This window comes from Myiozetetes cayanensis, unplaced genomic scaffold (genome assembly GCF_022539395.1).
Source record: "Myiozetetes cayanensis isolate MyiCay16 unplaced genomic scaffold, myiCay2020 scf1, whole genome shotgun sequence".
NCBI lineage: Eukaryota > Metazoa > Chordata > Aves > Passeriformes > Tyrannidae > Myiozetetes > Myiozetetes cayanensis.
The window spans coordinates 105,025,363-105,043,036 of record NW_026086604.1 but is presented as its reverse complement, the minus strand read 5'-3'; the positions used below and the strand labels follow the sequence as shown (position 1 = coordinate 105,043,036).

Sequence of the window (17,674 nt, the reverse complement as noted above, 5' to 3'; positions counted from 1 at the left end):
AAAAAAAACCCAAACAATTAGGCATTAGGACACACTCTGTATTGCTCCAATTTTGAGATGTGAGACAATTTGAAAGAGGAGTTGGGCGATAGAGATCCATTACTTGTCAAGAAGAAAACCACTGATCTAACCAGATTCTAACCTAATTTTTTAAGTCTTTCTGTGCAAATGAAGAGCATCCAATGCAAAAGGATGCAGCCTACATGGAAATTTGGCTACAGTGGACAGAGATTAAATTTTAATGGAATAGCTAATAAAATCATAATCTATAGTCACACTGGTATATCATTTTTTGGTGAAGCATGCACTTCCACGAGAGCAAATTGCTAAATTCAAAAGCATGGAAGAGTTAAGCAGCTGTAGAAATATTATTACTATGATCCCCACCTGGAGTTTTGCTTTCTTACAGGTGATACACTCTCTAATCATGGTACCAGTTGTTTCATTAATACAAAAAATCCTACAACTGCTGATAATCATATTTTGTTTTTGTGAGCAGGACTTCTGAATTGGACTTGAAAAATATATGACAATCTTGAATGATAGAGGTCATCATCTTGATAGATGCAGCTTTCAGAACCTTTGTTTAGTAATGGTCAATTTGATGGTTTTCTGAAACACCCACTGCTTTAATACTGCTCTTTTACATTATGATTTTCCCAGAAAATTCTTGGTAAAATATTAGTTTTGGAGCACCATTCCCAAAAGAAAAATACTGCATATTCTATATGATATTTTTAAAACTGCTATTTTGATTACTAAGCCATATGCATTTTCAGCTTTTCTTCCATACTTGAAGACATTAGAGAAGGAGATTTTAGCAAACCTTAATCTAAAGGTAAATGTCCATAGAACAGAATCCACCAAAAACTATACTTATATTTAATGCAGAAGGGTTTGATGGTTTGTGACTTGAGTTTCAGAGGACAGAAGTAGTGTGCTTTTCAGGAAAGAATAGATTTCATATAGATTTTTCTCAGGTGAAGTTGCCATAGGATATCAATGTATGCTTACCAATTAGGACTCAAAATGAGAAGCTCTTGTGGAGAGTTGTTTATGCTGCTGAGTTTCTATTAAATATTTCTATATCAAAGAGATAAAGTTGCTGTTTTGGTTGTGACTGGCCCATGTGTTGTGACTGGCACATTTCAGCAGTGCAGAAATGACAAGTGTGTCTGTGACAGACTTTTGAAGAAACCCACCTTATTCACAAAAGATTTTTTTCTAAAGCTGATATCTGCAGTCTATTAATCTCAAAACGTGAGATATTAATATTTGAATTGAATGCTCTGAAGTAGCTTGAAAATAGTTGCTAGCATGAATACTTACTGTTAAATAGCTGCGCATAGATCTGTTGTGCTATACTTGAACTTCAATAAATATTGTAAAGAGATCTCATAGTTTTCTGTATAAGTCTTGCTTACTTTCTCTACACTTTTATTTGTTGTTGTTTATAGACTCTTTAAGCTTTTATTCCTTAAATGTCTGTTATGTCAGGTTTCCTACAAAGCTTGAGTACTCAGGAGATGACATATTGTGGTCAGAGTTATGAAGATGTTACCTCTGAGTTTTGCATTTCTTTTAGCTGTTGTTTGGCTTTTATCCCTTGTGTTTTAAGTAAATTGTAATTTGTTTGGAGTAGGTAAATTTGCAAAGTCCAAACCCATAATAAGATTTAAATGTCTATAAAGGCTGTAATGTAGCTCTTGACAATAGGTTGGCATCAGAGTACAGTCTCACAAATGAGGATGGTCTTCTGCCTAAAGTTCTTTCCTTGATTTAAAATGAAATGGAATCACCTACTGCTTTGAACTATGTATCATATTAATTTTCTTCATTTTAGTTGTTCTGTCTTACCTTGTCTTTGATGTTGTTTTCATCAGTCTGCAAATTCCCGTTAGAACTGAATTATTTTAAATACCAATAGTAATAAAAGTTTGATCAGTCAATATTATGAACATTATGCATCATAACTGATTTAAAGAAAGATAAGTAGAGAGAGCGGGATTATTATAAGAATTTTCATTGGTGCTTTTTTATTGTGTGCTCAATACAAATATCCTTCCTAGGCACTTCATGGATTTCTAATGTATTTAAACTTGAGTCATTTGACTGGATTTTCATCAGACTTGGATTTTCCACCAGACTGTAGGATTTTGCCACTTCGCTGTTTTTTAGATATTCCAGTGGTAGAGTTTTGTTATTTAAATATGTGGATGTGCCTTTTTTTTTTTTTTAAATACAAAAGTGAATTTTAGAATATTCTAGAATAATCTGTGATTGGTGTTTCTAATGGACTGTGTTAAAGAAAACTGGTTTTATATTTTTAAAAGGATAATTCGCGAACCAAGAATAATTTTTTCTTAAAAATCTTTTTTTTAAAGGAGTGCACTGTCTCTTGAGACTGTTCAAATTTAATGCATTAAGACCTCACAAATATTTTACTGTATTTTTTTTTTCTGAGTGTTTTCTAGATATCAAATCTATTTACTTGGCTTTTTCTTTTATTTCATTCAGATTCTTTTCAAGAGGTCTCCTAAATGCTTTATGAGTTCATTTTTACCAGTAATTTTTTAGGGGCACTCACAGGGAAAGATTGTCATTTCTTTTTCTGGCAGCACAGGTGAATGTTGCATGCCTACTCATGGCTGCTGAGACTGTTACATCGTCTTGGAGACAAGCAGATCAGTTAGAAATACAGAATATGCTTGAAGAATATGTGTTAGGATGACTGGTAGCACAGTGAATTGGGGCAAATTTTGCTAATGATCTGTGCTTGTATTGGAGACTACCATTTCATCAGCCATTGTTTGTATGTGTAACAGTATTTTTTAAAAAAAATTACTTGAAAAGCAAAATGTTGAGAGACACATGGCTGGTATTTCTTGTGAATTAGCATATACAGTGCTTTCAGATGCAGAAACCTGTTATTTAGTGGTTTGGATAAACATAAGTGCCAGGATTGTCATTCAGTATGGTGAGCTTTCAAGTATTCCAGCATTTTTGAGAGGTGATGAAATCATTATTGTGTCTAAAATCAAGAAATAAGACATAACCAGGGAAATTCTTGAGTTAACAGCTGTAAAAATTCCCATAATTTATCTTGCATCAATTTTGCATAGTTTTTGCAGTATGTTTCACATTGCATTTGAATTCTTTTAGAACTGTCTTGATTGTCCCTCCATAGGCAGCTGGAAAAATGGCTGTTGCCTTGGGAATATTATTAATAACGATGAAGACTTTGAAAGTAAAAGATACAGAATGAAATATCTGTCTGTTTTATGAACACAACTTAGGAACAATCTTGTTCAAGCTTGACTGCTATGCTACTAGACTGATTTGTTTACACTTACGACAAATATTATTCGTTTGTGGATCTCTAACTAAGTGATACTTAGTGTATAAGTGTGTTGAGAAGCTACACTGCACGAGTAAACCTATCAAATCTGACAACAGACTCTATCTCACCCTGCTCCTTATATGTATGTGCATGCACATCTTAATAACAACAATATTGAAATCCTTCTTTGAGATCCTGCCCCTATCTGTGCCTAGTTGACCTTGTCTGTTCACCAACTAAGCTCTTGAGGAGTGGAGTCTTTCAGCCAAGCATCAGGCTGCAGTGCTCTGCCTCCTAACAGAGCCTGCCTCAAACTTCTCTAATGACCACCTTCCCCACGTGTATATTTTGTCACAGAACTGGTGTCCTTTCTACAGCCTGATGATTTGCAGCATGAGGTCTCCCTTGCTGGAAGACCCTCCAGTTTTATTGTCTAGAATTTTAGAAGAGCTGTAGGTTAGTCATTTACCTTGCAGGGAACATAATTTTGGAGGTTCCTTCTTGTTCGGCAAATGGTATAACCTAAAAATCTTCCTAAAAATTAGCTACTCTAGATGAAGCCTTATGCCAAAGTGAGATGGAATGTATAATTATGTTCATGCTCAGATATGCCATGACCCCGAGATCTTTAGTGCTAGTTTAATGATAGTTTGTATGGATTGTAAGTGATGTAGTGTTCAGAGTCCTGCAGTGTGTATGATTTGGTTAAAAGAAAGTGCCAATCTCTACCTATTACCCACAGGAGAAAAATAATAATGTATATGTGCAAAATACGAAGCCCAGTCTTTCCCAACGAAAAAGTAAAATTGATGAATTGGTTTTTTTTTTTTAAATCTATTTCAATTACAGGAAGGCTTTGGATGGTTTAATAATGCCTCTTTCTGTGAGTCTTGACTCACATTTGTTGTCACAGTTACGGCAATGCTTGCTGGTCATGGAATGATGGATTACTGGTATCACACTCACTTTGAAGGTGTTCCTTTTAGACCTCAAATATGCAGAATACTACACAGGAAGTCATTAGTGAATATCACAACTGTGGCTGTAGAATTATTCTTCAGTGTGGGCTACAGACTAGAACGCTTCCATTTTCAGACATCTTGCAGCCTTTTTAACGCATAAGGGCTGAAACATTTTTCTTGTTCCTTCAATTCTCCCCTTGCACCAATAAAAATTGCTGACAAATGCAGCCTTATTTGCAGCTGTTAATTTTTAGTTGTATAAAATCACCTCAACAGTTTTCCGTCAAGATTTTTTTTCCTTTAGATGTAGCCTTTGTGTACTCTTTCACTAATCACAAAGGCTGCTTTGGATTTGACAGGACGTAGTAGGTCAACAGACCTTGAATTGGAGAAGATAGTTTTATGGTCTACTGAGAAACCAGTTTTACATGGAAATTAAATACAAGAACAAGGGTTGGAAAATGTTAAGGCTATGGTACAAAGTAAAACATACCTGTGTGAGCCAAGGACAGAATACTAGCCACTTTTAATTTCCTGACTTGCATTAGCTTGTGTTTCAGTACTTTTATTTAAACACTCGTTTTGCGTGCATTTTTACAACTTATTTGGACAGACATATTGGCCAGCTTCTCGGCTACTGTATGCTGACACCAGTTAATCACATGTTTCTTTGTCTTTTAGTGAAACTTGAGATTCTTATGTTTATGTTGTCCTATTTTTCATGATTTGTAGTATAATTAGGAGTGCCTGGCTTGACTGTTTTTGATGCTTTGTACATATTGAGTTTCATTGCCCAGTATGTGGGAATGTAGACAGCATTTACCAGCTCATTAACCTCTTTAAATTGGCTGCAGAATGGATGATTTCCTGTCACCATCACAGGTCAGTGGATGCGTTGCACTCTAATGGACTCTTTCTAGAATATTTGAAAAATGTTAAGCTACGACAGCGTTGATTGATTGATTGGTGTATTTTCTAATTTACATGTTTTTGGGGGGGCGGAAATACTGATAAGATAGTAGGTTAATGCTGTTGTTATTCTGAAGTCAGGAAAGGCCAGTGTTGACTAAGAAGACCTCTCTAGGTGATCCTGTTCCTCTGCAAAATATAAATATTTTATACACATACAGCACATTTTCAGGACACTAAGTATAGTGTATGTTTGGGTAAGGTTGAAGTGCATACGACTGTGTGGTCTTACTGATGTACTTGACCACTAGTAAGCATCTGACCTAGATCTGTTCTTAGGAATTTAACAAGGTCAAGAAGGGTGGTCTTTGCTTCTCTGTGTTACAAGTAGTACCCTTACAAAAGCCGTATGTATTTAATTAAAGAAATGAATTAAACTTATTTGCTTGTCATTGGACTCTGGCAGGGTTGACACCGTCATTCTTTCAAATGTTATACTTATCAAGTAGTGGAAATTTGGATAGGTAGGTGATTTTTGCTGTACAACTGAGTCTTTTCAATTAAGCAGAACACATCATGAAAAAGAGCTTAAAAACTAGAGGACTTTGTCCAAGCTCTGTCAGATTGTCAGGAACAGGCTTTGTGAGTGTCTTGCTGGTTCATTATAGATGCTTTGGATTAATCATATGGTCTCATCACAGAGTGTAACTTAAGATTTCAGAATGCATCAGGAGGAGTCAGTCTGCATTTCATATTGCAAAAATAAGATAGATGTCATATATTAGACTTCATGCATTAACCTAATAACCTTGTCACAAATAATAAAGGCTTCTGCTATCCAGGATTCTTGCTAAAGGAACATTTGTTTGTTTCACTGAAAACTACAGTACAGATTACAGCCTTGAAGCTGAGTTTTAAATGTGCTTTTCAAGGTGCCTCGTAAAAAGAAACTTTCTTGTTTTTACTGAGTGTTATTTGCAGAAGTTTGCAGTTTATTTTGTGGAAATACATATACTGAATACAACACTGAATATAGCTTTTCCTCCTGAAAGCTTTTCCGTAGGTAGCTGCTACAGAACTAGTAGATTTTAACAGAAGTGATGACTAAGCTGGTTTTTTCATAAATGTTAACAGTTTAACACTGTGCTGAAATCAAAGTCCCCGTTTGTCACAGCACTGTCACACCTCTGCTAATGCTGTGGGTATCATAACTGATAAATGGGTACTGAATGTCTGCAGCTTTGGGTTGCAGTCATGGTGTGTTATCAGAATATTAGATGTGATTCCAAAGAATGCATAAGTGGATAAGTTTGGGGTTTTTTCCCTGGCCTTGATGTATCTTCATCACAATGTTATATACTACGTATTATATTTTAGTTAAATCACCATTCTGTTCTTAATTCTAAATGTCACAACCAGAAACGTCTAGTTTTCAGTTATTAATACTGAATTTAAGTGTTATATCACATACTATCCTTATGTTATTGTTATTGAAATTAGAATTCTCTGTCCATCTAACATTGGAACAAGTTTGTTTTTTCAGCTTTTGCTTATACAAGTTGAAGTTGAGTGTTCGTGACACTCATTAACCCCCAAATTATATTTTATCTATCAATTTAATTTGAAAATCTCAGTCCTTGTTTTGTTACTTTATTTTAAATATGCTGTATCATATTCCAGTCCACCTAATTTTATTTAATTTCCATTTCTTTAATGCAGGGCTGGGAAGAAACTGTGGATGCTGCAGTTTCTTACTTGTTAAGAACTTGTTTGTCAAAGAGCTCTAAAGAGCAGGCCCTGACTCTCAGCAGCCAGTTGTGCATGCCCAAAGACACCAGCAGACTGAAGAAGAACATCACCCTCTTCTGTGATAGATTGGCCAAAGGTGGTCGCCTTTCCTTTAGTACAGACTTGACCACTCAGCAAGCTGCTGTCATGCCAGGTAAGCCTTGAAGTGCTTCTTCGTAATTGAAAATACTTATTTGCATATTAAAACTAAAAAATTTGCACATTTTTTTTTAGTTGGCAGTTTAAAGTTTTCATTGATTATGGAAACCAAACACTGTGTTGCTGACCAGAAGAATGACAGTAGAATGAATGTGCACACTACTGCAGCAAATGAACTCCAGATGGTCATCTTTGTCCTCTAAAAGTCTTATCACTCATTTCTTTGCACTTTTCCATTGGATGTGTACATGTGTAGGTTTCTAATGCGACAGAAAAAGGAGGAGTCAAAAGTCCTGCTTTTTTGATAAAGAAATTATTATGGTTGCATTAGTGACTTTATGGCATATCTATAGGCCAAATTATGAAGTACTGATAACACGAGATAAAATCTGCAGCTTTAGAAAGTACTATTTACTGGATGATATCTCACAGAAAACATGAAATTTAAGATGAGACTAATATAAGTATGTGTTGAATAGTATTTCTCATATAGAAAAAGAATGAGGGCAAGATTTCACAGTGCAGAATTATTTAAATGAATGTCACGGAATTACTATTTTGAAAGGAAATTTTGTTCCTCTCCTTTCCTATATTCCTGCTTTATAGTAATAGTGGGACCAAAGCCTCACCTTTTCTGTGGAGTCTGAAGTTTAGCATCTTTGCACTATTACAAGACATTTTCTTCGTGCCTTTTTCCTCTAGTGAGACAGATAGTCTCTTAGTAAACATCAGATACTCCTGCTGACTTGGAAACAGGTATTTTTTTTCACAGCTTTCTGCTCTAAATTTGGATTGGCTGTTAATTCAGCTTCATACACTCCTAAACCACATAATATAACTATGGTCTTTGACCTCAGTCACTTCCTTCCCCTACAGCAGTCTTCACATCTATAGGGAAAAGTATGTATTGCATGTATACTTCATGCTTAAAAATGGGAGTTTATTATTTTGGCTTCATGGGTATTGTTTTTGATAAAGTTTGGAGTTGTGTTAGGGCAGCATCTTGATTATCAGTATTTTGTTTTCTTACATTACAAAGAATAATTAAATTCCTGTTAAATATGAATGACCTGTGCAATATTTCAGCAACTTAGAAGTCCTTGTTACTGTTATGTGCAACCCTCCTTTGTGTGTGCTGCTGTAAATGATCTGATAAAACGGCTGCAGAATGTGCAGGTGTAGAAATTATATATACATAAATAATTTTTCTTTAGTGTTACACTATTCCTGTGTCTGGAAGCAGATTCATAATAATGTGAGGCTAAAAAAGTGTCATACTAGTTTTAAAAATTTTTGTTAGTATTTCTTTGCAAGACTAAAATATGTCTAAAGGGCACTTTTTTTGTTGACCTTTGATTATATAACCCTTGTCTTCATTCTTCTAAGAATTCTGAAAAGGTGTAAATAGCTGCAGGTCATCCTTTTCTACCTATGCTAATAAGGTGAATTGATTTAATAAGGAAATTCACTTCTGCCTGTACAGTTGACTAGTGTGATTGAGTTCAGGCAGCGATGCAATTTGATGATGAATAATTCTGTTAAGGAAAGAGTAAAATTTGTAAAAATTGTAAACAACTTGGAAGAAATCTTGCTCTTGGTGAGGTACATTGGGAAAGGGCCCAGTCATGCTTCTGACACTGTATATACAAAGACTGAAATATTTAAAACTATTAAACTCACTGTCTTCTATTACATGAGGCCAAAATAACACCAAGAAGGCATGAGTGACGTGTGCAAGAATAATTTTTACTACTGTGGTAGAGGTAGACAGTTATACTACCTCTCAAATAAAACAAGGAAGAAGTACATTCCAAGGAAAACATAAGGTATTTGACTGTAGGCTGTTAGCCATGTATTGACGATACGCGGGACCAAAATTACCATTTTACATGATGCATAGTGTAAATTGAGTACCTGTAAGGAACTGGTTGAGACCTGGTATAGCAGTGTCACACCCAACATAAGCTGTTCTAGCTGTTCTTGAAATGCCCTTTGGCCGTAATTAACATTAAAAAGAATTAAAACCTGTAATCCAAATGCAGGTTTCAAAACAAATAGTTTTACTTCAAAATTGCTGATTCTTGTGTGTAACCCTTTTGAATATCAAATCACCTAATTAAGAATCAAAATTATGGCCTAATTAGGCTAGCACTTCAGAGTATCACAAGAAGGTGTCATTGAAAGAAATTATAAAACGTAATACAACTTTCTTATTTTCATTAAGAATTCAGCCTGATGTCTTGGTAAAAGGTCCGTGCGTTTATGCATTTATTCATTACCTGTTGAGAGAATATTATTTTTGAAAGAGCTCAGAAATAAGAAATTTCATCTTATACTACAGAACAGGCTCACTGACCCTGAAATTAGCTCATTTGGTTAAAACATGGTGCTAATAACACCAAAGTTGTAGGTTTGATCCCTGCATGGGCCATTCACTTAAAATTTGGACTCAGTGATCCTTGTGGGTCCCTTCCAACTCAGAATATTCTGTGATTAGAGATAAATACTTCTTCCAAATGCTCAGAATAGCATAGTATTTAAGGAGTTACTCTCTAGCAGGATGAGCTGTATGATTTGAAACTGTGTTTGTCTTTGAACAGGCTGGAGAAAACTTGGAGGTCTTGTTGAGAATAAAGTTTTCACTGGTGCTTTTTAAACATGTTTGTCTTGTCACCTGTTTGGGTTTTCTGTCGCTATCTCTACCTTGGCAAGTAATGTGGTCTGTTAGAAGCAGATCTGCAGGGAGTTGTAGTTGAGGCTGGCAACATGACTTGCTATCTATATGTTTCAGAACTAGCTCCGTGCCTGTCTGATGTACTTGTTCTCCATTAGCAGCTGGAGTGCTCTAGGGATTCCTGGGATTCATCTGCCTGGTGAGATTCAGCTCAGTAAAATGAATTCATGTGGCCAAGACTATTCCTCAGTGTGAAAACAGTGAGTTAGTGGGGACAATCTAGAAATCACTGTTGATTCCAATTAAAAACACCTGTTCTGTCTGCACTAGGAAGAAACTGAAAACAAAGCCTGATAAAAGGCTTTGCATTCCTTGATAAAGGGAAACCAATATACAAAATAACTATATGTTATTGAGGAAAGGGCTCTTGGATAGTGCCTGGAAAATAGAGGAACTTCTTCTCTCAGCCCTTAAAGGAGAGAACATGAGTAGATAGGGAAGAATTAGGCAGAACTATACATGGAGAGGAAGACTGAGAATTGTGTTTGTATTTGAGGATTTATGGCTAAATACTGAATGTTAATGTAGGGGAAAGTTCTTCAGGATGTTTAAACTCCAGGTTAAGCCAGGGATGGTCTCATAACTGTTCAGTAGTGTAGCTGTCATTAGCTTGAGAATTTTGTTCAATGCCACTTTTTCTTAAGCCTGTTCTTTTTCTTAATGGGGGAAACCATTTTTCTCCGTAGCAACCAACTGCTAAAAATTTCTTTTCAAGCTGACCCTTCTGGCATTGCAGCTCTGTAACAGTAGGCTCAGTTTCTAGAAGTTATATTTAATACGTTCAAGATGGTGAACCCTGAAATCTGGAGAAATTGCCTTAAACCACATTGAAAAGCTGATGATTATTTTTAAGTGTCCAACTGTTTGAAAGGTGCCTTTGAAAGTAGTTGTCAGTATTTGTAGGTAATCCAAGAGCATCGGTCAGAGGTGGGCCATAGTCCCTGCTGGATCTGGTTTTGTTCATTATTTTCTTTAATGGCTTCAGGGATTGCATATGGGCATGAATGTTAAAATTGTGGTTTTGCAACGAGCTTGCAGTAGTTTCAGGCATATTGAAAGAACAATAATGCTGATCTTTATAAATTAGAGGAAGGACTTGAAGTTAGTAAGATGGTTTTCAGTTGAGACAAGTGCTAAGGGCTCTAGCAAGTAAGAATCTTGACAAACTACAATTTGAGAAATAATTCCTCAAGCACTGGTGCCATAGGATAGGCTCATGGGTGTTATAGCAAACCAGCAACTGAATAAAAGTCAGCAATATGACTGCATTAAAGGTGAATTCCAACTTTGGAATGTAGTCATATGACTTCTAATGAGGAGATATGAATATTTCTCTCTGTTGTTCTTCAAGAGAAAGATTCACAGGGGAACCCAATTTAAGGAAAACCTAGATAAATTGGCTAGAGTTCAGAGAAGAGCACAAAAATTATAAATGATGGAAACAATTTTGCTTTTTGTTTATTCTGAGGGAAAAATAAAGAGAAGTTTGAGGAGGGACATGATAGTTTTCCAATATGTAAGATTTTTTTAATGGGTGATTAAAAATTAATCAGAATCATTGACTAAATACGATTATAACTGTAAGCCACATCAGGCTATATCATGTACTGTGTTGCCTTTGGCAATGCATAAACAGTTGGATGAGAGGAATGGTGAGGGGCTTAGGGAATGATGCCAACCCAAAGTGTGGGTCAGTGCCAGGGAAGTGCTGGGAAAGGTGATGTGGGCCACCCAGGTTGTCATGTATTGAGTTTAATGGTTGTGAGAATTTATAGCATAATCCTGATGACCTGCAGTTAACTACAGTTAATTCTGTAGTTTTTAATGCTCTCTTATAATATCTGTGTGTTTTGCAGGATTGCTTTTAAAATCATCATCAGTATTAGCTGTGGCTGTTTGAAGACTTGTTTAGGTGTCAGTCTGGTTGGAGCTCTGTTGACATTATTTCTTCACTTGTGTTTTGGGTATCTCAAGCTACTCTGGCTAGAATGTGATTCTGGTTTTCCTATATTAGTTCCTGATGTGATGTACAAATGGCACTTGTATCAGTTCAAGGCTTTGTTCAAGAAAGGATTTTTAATTTTAAATTAGGACTTTGTTTTTCTTTAAGACCATCCTTTTTCTTCTACTTTCTCTTTTTAACTAGACTTCAGTAATTTTTTTTTTTTGGTCTTTGTTTCATTAAGAGATCTTTGTACCGTGCTTTAGCATGATGTACTTATAGTAGAGCAGTAGAGAAACTATTATTGAACCTAAAAGTCATTTACTGGACTGCATCACTGAAATCTGTGGAATGCCAAAGATTGTCATCTCCCCATGTCAACTGAATCTTTAGAACTGAAATTATAAGGAAAAGGAGGAATAGTTTGCATTCAGGAAATAGGATTTGCAGATAGCTTTGTGCAAGTGTAATATTTAAAATTTATATAAAGTTAGAGCTAGAAGTCAAGACGACTGCCCATCTAGTTTTCCCCTTTGTCTTTCAATGGGGTTAATGTATCCAGAATATCACTGTTTATCTGAACTCTTAAACACCTTGAACAAGGTTGAACAATATCTCTTGATAGCTTTTATGATAGCTTAGTGTCTTTCTTGGAAAATTTTCCTAGTGTTTGATATACACTGTTTTTCCTGCAAATCAAACTGGTTTATTGTGAATATTGAAGTTGGAAGTAGCAGTTAATGATGTTCTGTATTGTTTAAAACTTTGGAATATTTTTTAGTACTTTCCCTCAGTAACTTTTATACTGATTGTGATTAAAATATCTCAGCCTTTTCGTGATGATTTTCAATTCTTACTGTTTGTTTTCCAAAAGGGAATGCTTTTTCTTTAGTCTTTAGGAGGGAGAATACCCTGCTGTACTCTGCCCCATTTAAATTTCAAGACCCTTTCCTACAAATTTGTTGCCTAACCAGATGTTTCCCATTCTGTATTTATACTGAAGAAGCATAGTAGTGTTTACTTGATTTGGTGCTTTGTATTCATAGTTTTTAATTTATCAAGTTGATTATAATTCTGCTTTGTATAATCATGTTTCTATAACTGAGATTAAAAATTATTTAAATGCAAACTTTAAAGACAATGTTCTTTACCACATTAAATATATCTATGCACCCAGAATTTAAACTTATGCTTTAGGAGACAGAAGCTTTTCGGAGTTTTCTTTTCCTTGCATAAGCTTTTAAAAACCTCTTTTCAAAATCTTATAGGGATATCTGTTAGTGAATATTGCCCATTTGAATGCTGTGTTCTTCACTGGGAAACTGGGATGCAACAGAATGTGTCATATTCCTTAAGGAACTCTCTGTTTACATGCTATTAAACTTGAGGAGAATGTTAGTACTAATTGGAAAAACATGTGGACTTGAGATCCTGGAAGAGCAGTATTAATTTATATATAAGAATTAGACATAAACATTGCTGCAAAGTTCCTAGTATACTGAGTGTGCTGTAAAGGAAGACTAGTAATTGTTTGCTCTGAAAAAATAGGATAGTTGTTGCAAATTCCTCTCTTACACCATTAATTATGAATTCTTCAGTGGTCATTAGGGGAACAGAACATGCAGTGTACGTCAGGTATTCTCAAACTTTATAGTGTGGACTTTAACGCAGAATATCTCAAAAAACGTACTGGCTGCCATTTGTACTCACACAGATTCCCATATTTTTTTTTTTTCCTGAAGACGTTAAAATCATATAGTTTAGATTTCAAGAAGCCTGAATAAGGCACAGACACTAGTTGGCACTGAGGACTAGACAATTCTTTTGAGCCACGAGCAAATACTCTCAAAATCATTTGAGGCTGACAGGGCATGATTGGAAATCTTCTCAAGTATTGTGAGCCTGAGATCGTGGTGCATTGACAGCTTTGTATGGCCTTCCATGCTGGTGCAAAGGAGTGTATAAGAATATGGGGCTTTTCTCATAGATATGACCAGTGTTGTTTGTTTTTGCAGAAGACTATGGTCCATTAAGAAGTGTGAGTATCACTTTAGATATTTTCCATATGTTTTCTGTAGCAATAAAGTATTAAACTACTTTTTTGGTTTTGCTTTAGTAGTCCTTAAAATAATGTTTTTAGATATTTTTTTCTTATTTTCGTTTCAATATATTGGGTATTCATAAAGGTTTTGAGTACTGCTTATTAAATCTGTGTGAGGAAAAGTATTCACAAAGCTTGCTGCAAGTACTTGCCAGGATTTGTAGACCTGAACACTGGTCAGTACTGACTGATGGAACTGGTCAGTGGAAACTGTCATTGACCGAATTAGATTCAGCATTTTACCCATCTTTTCCATAGTGTTCCTCACCTGTTTCCACTATTCTCCACCTGTTTCTATTCCAGTAACATTTACAAAAGTATCTAAAGAACATTGGCAAGTATCTGTGAGGTCAGGAACCTAAACCTTAATAGCAGTGCTTACTTCTAATTGAAAGTAAGGCAATTTGCTAAAGACTTTTTTCTTAGATGTACCCAGAGGGTTTTACAGCACACTTAGAAAACACTGTGTGCCAATTCATTCCTATGGAATTGTTAGCTCAGGCCCTTAAATATGAATTTGACATTAGGTGGCTCTAATTGTTGCAAGGAAAACTCATCATTCTATCTTCCTTAGAATCGTACAGGTTGATCACTTAAATACCTTGAAGACTGATTTCACCAGGAAGTGGGTTGTTTACTAAAAGTGAAAAAGTATTGTTTTAATGTATGAGATTATATAAAAAGAGACTAACTCTACATTTAAATAGAAAGTTTTTTTCCTCACGTTGTCTAGCTAAATTTGTTTAATATATGAAGTACAGCTATGTATCACTGAAGTATCTCATTCATTATTCTTCATTTTTTAAGTGCTCAAAATTTGTATTTATCTGATTTGAAAATTAATGTATATTTGCATTTTAAAAAGTACATGTTTTTTCTTTCTTGCCTGTAGAAGCCAGGGCTCCCATGCCCAGATAAAGGTTACTCTGGGGGAACTTGTGTACTACTTGCTTTGAAACCAGAACAGATCCATCATATATAAGTTTTTTCAAAATTCCTTTATTTTTCATATTGCCTTAAGGGAAACAGACATTTGGTAAAATGTCTGGTTTTACCTCTCTGATTTTCCATAATTGTTTTCTGTACTTCTCCTCTCTGCATTAGGCTTCGCTGGTTTCCCTCTCCACACCGTGCCCTTTGATGTCCACACAATCCTATGCACAGTTCCTTCCCTGTGATAGCTGGAGCCAGTAACCCTATCACTAACCACCCAAGGGAGTAGATGACAGTGAGAGGTAGCAACAAAAGGGTAGGAAGACCCTTTTCCTGGTCAGCTGTCAACCTGGGTGGCCCGGAGCAGAAACTGCAGGGAAAATCCTGTGGTACTAGTGTGGATCTATTAGGCAACAAGATTTTAACAAGTGCGTAACAAGATTTCGACAAAGGCGTAACAGAGACTAAAGCTGTAAACAGCGTGATCATTGTGTACTTCTGTGTCCAATTTGTGCAGCTCTGCATGGCTGAGCTGTTGTGCCAGTTTAAACATAACTTTCTTCTCTCTGCCTAATTGTAGATGATAATCATGTAAGAATGATAAGAACAAAGAAGTTGCTGTAACTCTTACAGCCCTTGGCATTGTCATGTGCTCCTGTTAAACTGTGTTGTGCCAGCTAATAATGAGACATGATATGGTATCTAATGGAACATAATACAGTGCTGCAACTTTAATTTGACTTGTAGTTCTCCGTGTTTAAAATATTCTTGCAGAAAATTTTCTACTTGTAATGATGAGCAGTTCTATCTTAATATAAAAACCTAGAAATAAGCAAATAGTAATATATCAAATATTTTAAACTAATTATTTGGGTACTATTTTTGGGACTAAAATATGTCCCTTGCCCCATAAAGCTGATTTAGAGAAAAGAAAGGGGAGTAGAAAATCATTAGGGAGAATTTTGGGAGCGCTTACAGCAACAAGATTTTGTGGTTGCTCAAGAAAAGCTTAAGAGCAGTTTAGTGGAGCCAGGAACTTGATTGTTTGGCTCTCTGGTGGGGAACTTTACTCTTTGTAACTTCTTTCCATTGCAAATTACTTTACTCTTTAAAACTTTTATTTCTATTGTTTTAGTAAATTTGGTCATTTCTTTATGCAGAAAGGAAAACTGAGCTATACAAAATATAAGTGACTTTCCCAAGGTCTTACCATAATACCTGTGCATAAACAGAGTTCAAATATGCCTTGCAATCTTGTGTCGTAGCTCCTACACACAGTTGGGTTTAGGTGTTTTACTGGTAAAACACAGATTACAGATTAATAGATTGTGGTAAATTTAACATTACTTGTGGCCTGTTCTCATATCGTTTGGCATGGTTTGGGTGAGGACATTTAAAGATGGAAATCTGAATATCAAACACAGGAAGAATGCAAGGAAGAATGTCTGAGGTGGTCTTTAAAATAATTTGATCAACTTTTATCAAATGGACTCAAATGATAGTTCTCCAAGTGGTTAATTTTCAGAGATTATGTAAACAATGGTAAAGCATTGGAATTAATTTTTTTTAATTGAAATGAAGGCACTGATGGAAAATATATGTAATTTTTTTTTTCAGGGCATTCCAAATTCCAGTATTGTGAAAAGGGGCAAAATAAGATGAAAACATGACAAGACATATTTCTGTGTTGGGCTGTGAAAAGGTTTTTATTATGCTATTTAGAACATCTCCCCTCCTCAATTGATATTACAGCTGGCAAAAACCACAGGGGGAAGGAGTACAAAGGTTAAGAAGGCTAAAGCAATAACATCTTTTAAAAAAATGAATAATTTAAAGAGGAAAATGTCATGCATAATGAATAAAAAAGAAATCCCACTTGAGATCTGGGATTCATTCATTTGTGGTACTATGAAATTTAGTTGGCAGCACTGCAATTCCAACTTGCCTCATCTAAGTACAGTGCGGATCAACACATTAGTGCCTTGGTGTGCACAATTCTATTGCTGGCTCTTTGCATCAAAATCCATTAAATTTTAATACGTCCTACTTAGGTATAAGTGGTCACAAATGATTCATAATGTTGAGGTAAGCTTTTGGTGAAAATAATTGTCAGTTGAAAGAATTTCCCCTAATGATCCTGCTTGTCACTGGGATTTATTTTCTATGTTGTTTGAGTCCTTGAGAGACCACAAGCAGAAATAAACTTCTAAAATATGTATTAATAAGGTAATTGTCCAAAACTAAGGAGAAAGTATTGCTAAAGGAGAAAGTGTACAGTCTCTGACCTTGCATTTCAGAAGACTTGATAGTAGCAGCTAAAAAACATAAAGCTAAAACTAGATAGTTATTTTAAGAGGCTGTAAAAATTGTAGTTTTTTTTAAAGAAAGCCAAATGTTAATAATATAGCATAATCATTTTATTTAAGGTATGATATTAATGAAGATTCAGTCTTATATGTCTAGTCGTTCTTTGGATTTCCACTTAACAGGTTTCTTGATTTCTTTAAGTTTTTGTTTCCCGTGACATTTCAAGAACAACCTACAAGAATAGCCTTTATGATGGAGTACATTGGTATTCATACATGAGCTTTAGGCATTGAAGACAATAATTAGCTCTAGTTTGGATGACATTACTTTTCCTTTCCAGTCCCTGTCTAGACAAGACCACCACAAAATTGCAGTGATTATCTACTTTTCATAACTACAACCATGGCAAAGTACCCATCCACAAAAAGGTATTGGGGGGAGATAGTACAGAGGAATGAAGAAGGTGAGAGTGGTTTGGAAAATAATTTCCAGGTCCCTA

General features: G+C 35.4%; 1 protein-coding gene across 3 annotated transcripts in view; it reads left to right on the top strand.

The window, feature by feature from the left end:
• The window catches only part of BBS9 (Bardet-Biedl syndrome 9), a 284,336-nt gene that overhangs the window by 135,852 nt on the left and 130,810 nt on the right, over positions 1-17,674 (top strand). For all 3 annotated transcript variants that reach the window (XM_050309358.1, XM_050309348.1, XM_050309368.1), the window contains one exon: positions 6,931-7,153. In XM_050309358.1, the coding sequence (XP_050165315.1) occupies positions 6,931-7,153 (223 nt within the window). The remainder of the gene's footprint in view (positions 1-6,930; positions 7,154-17,674) is intronic.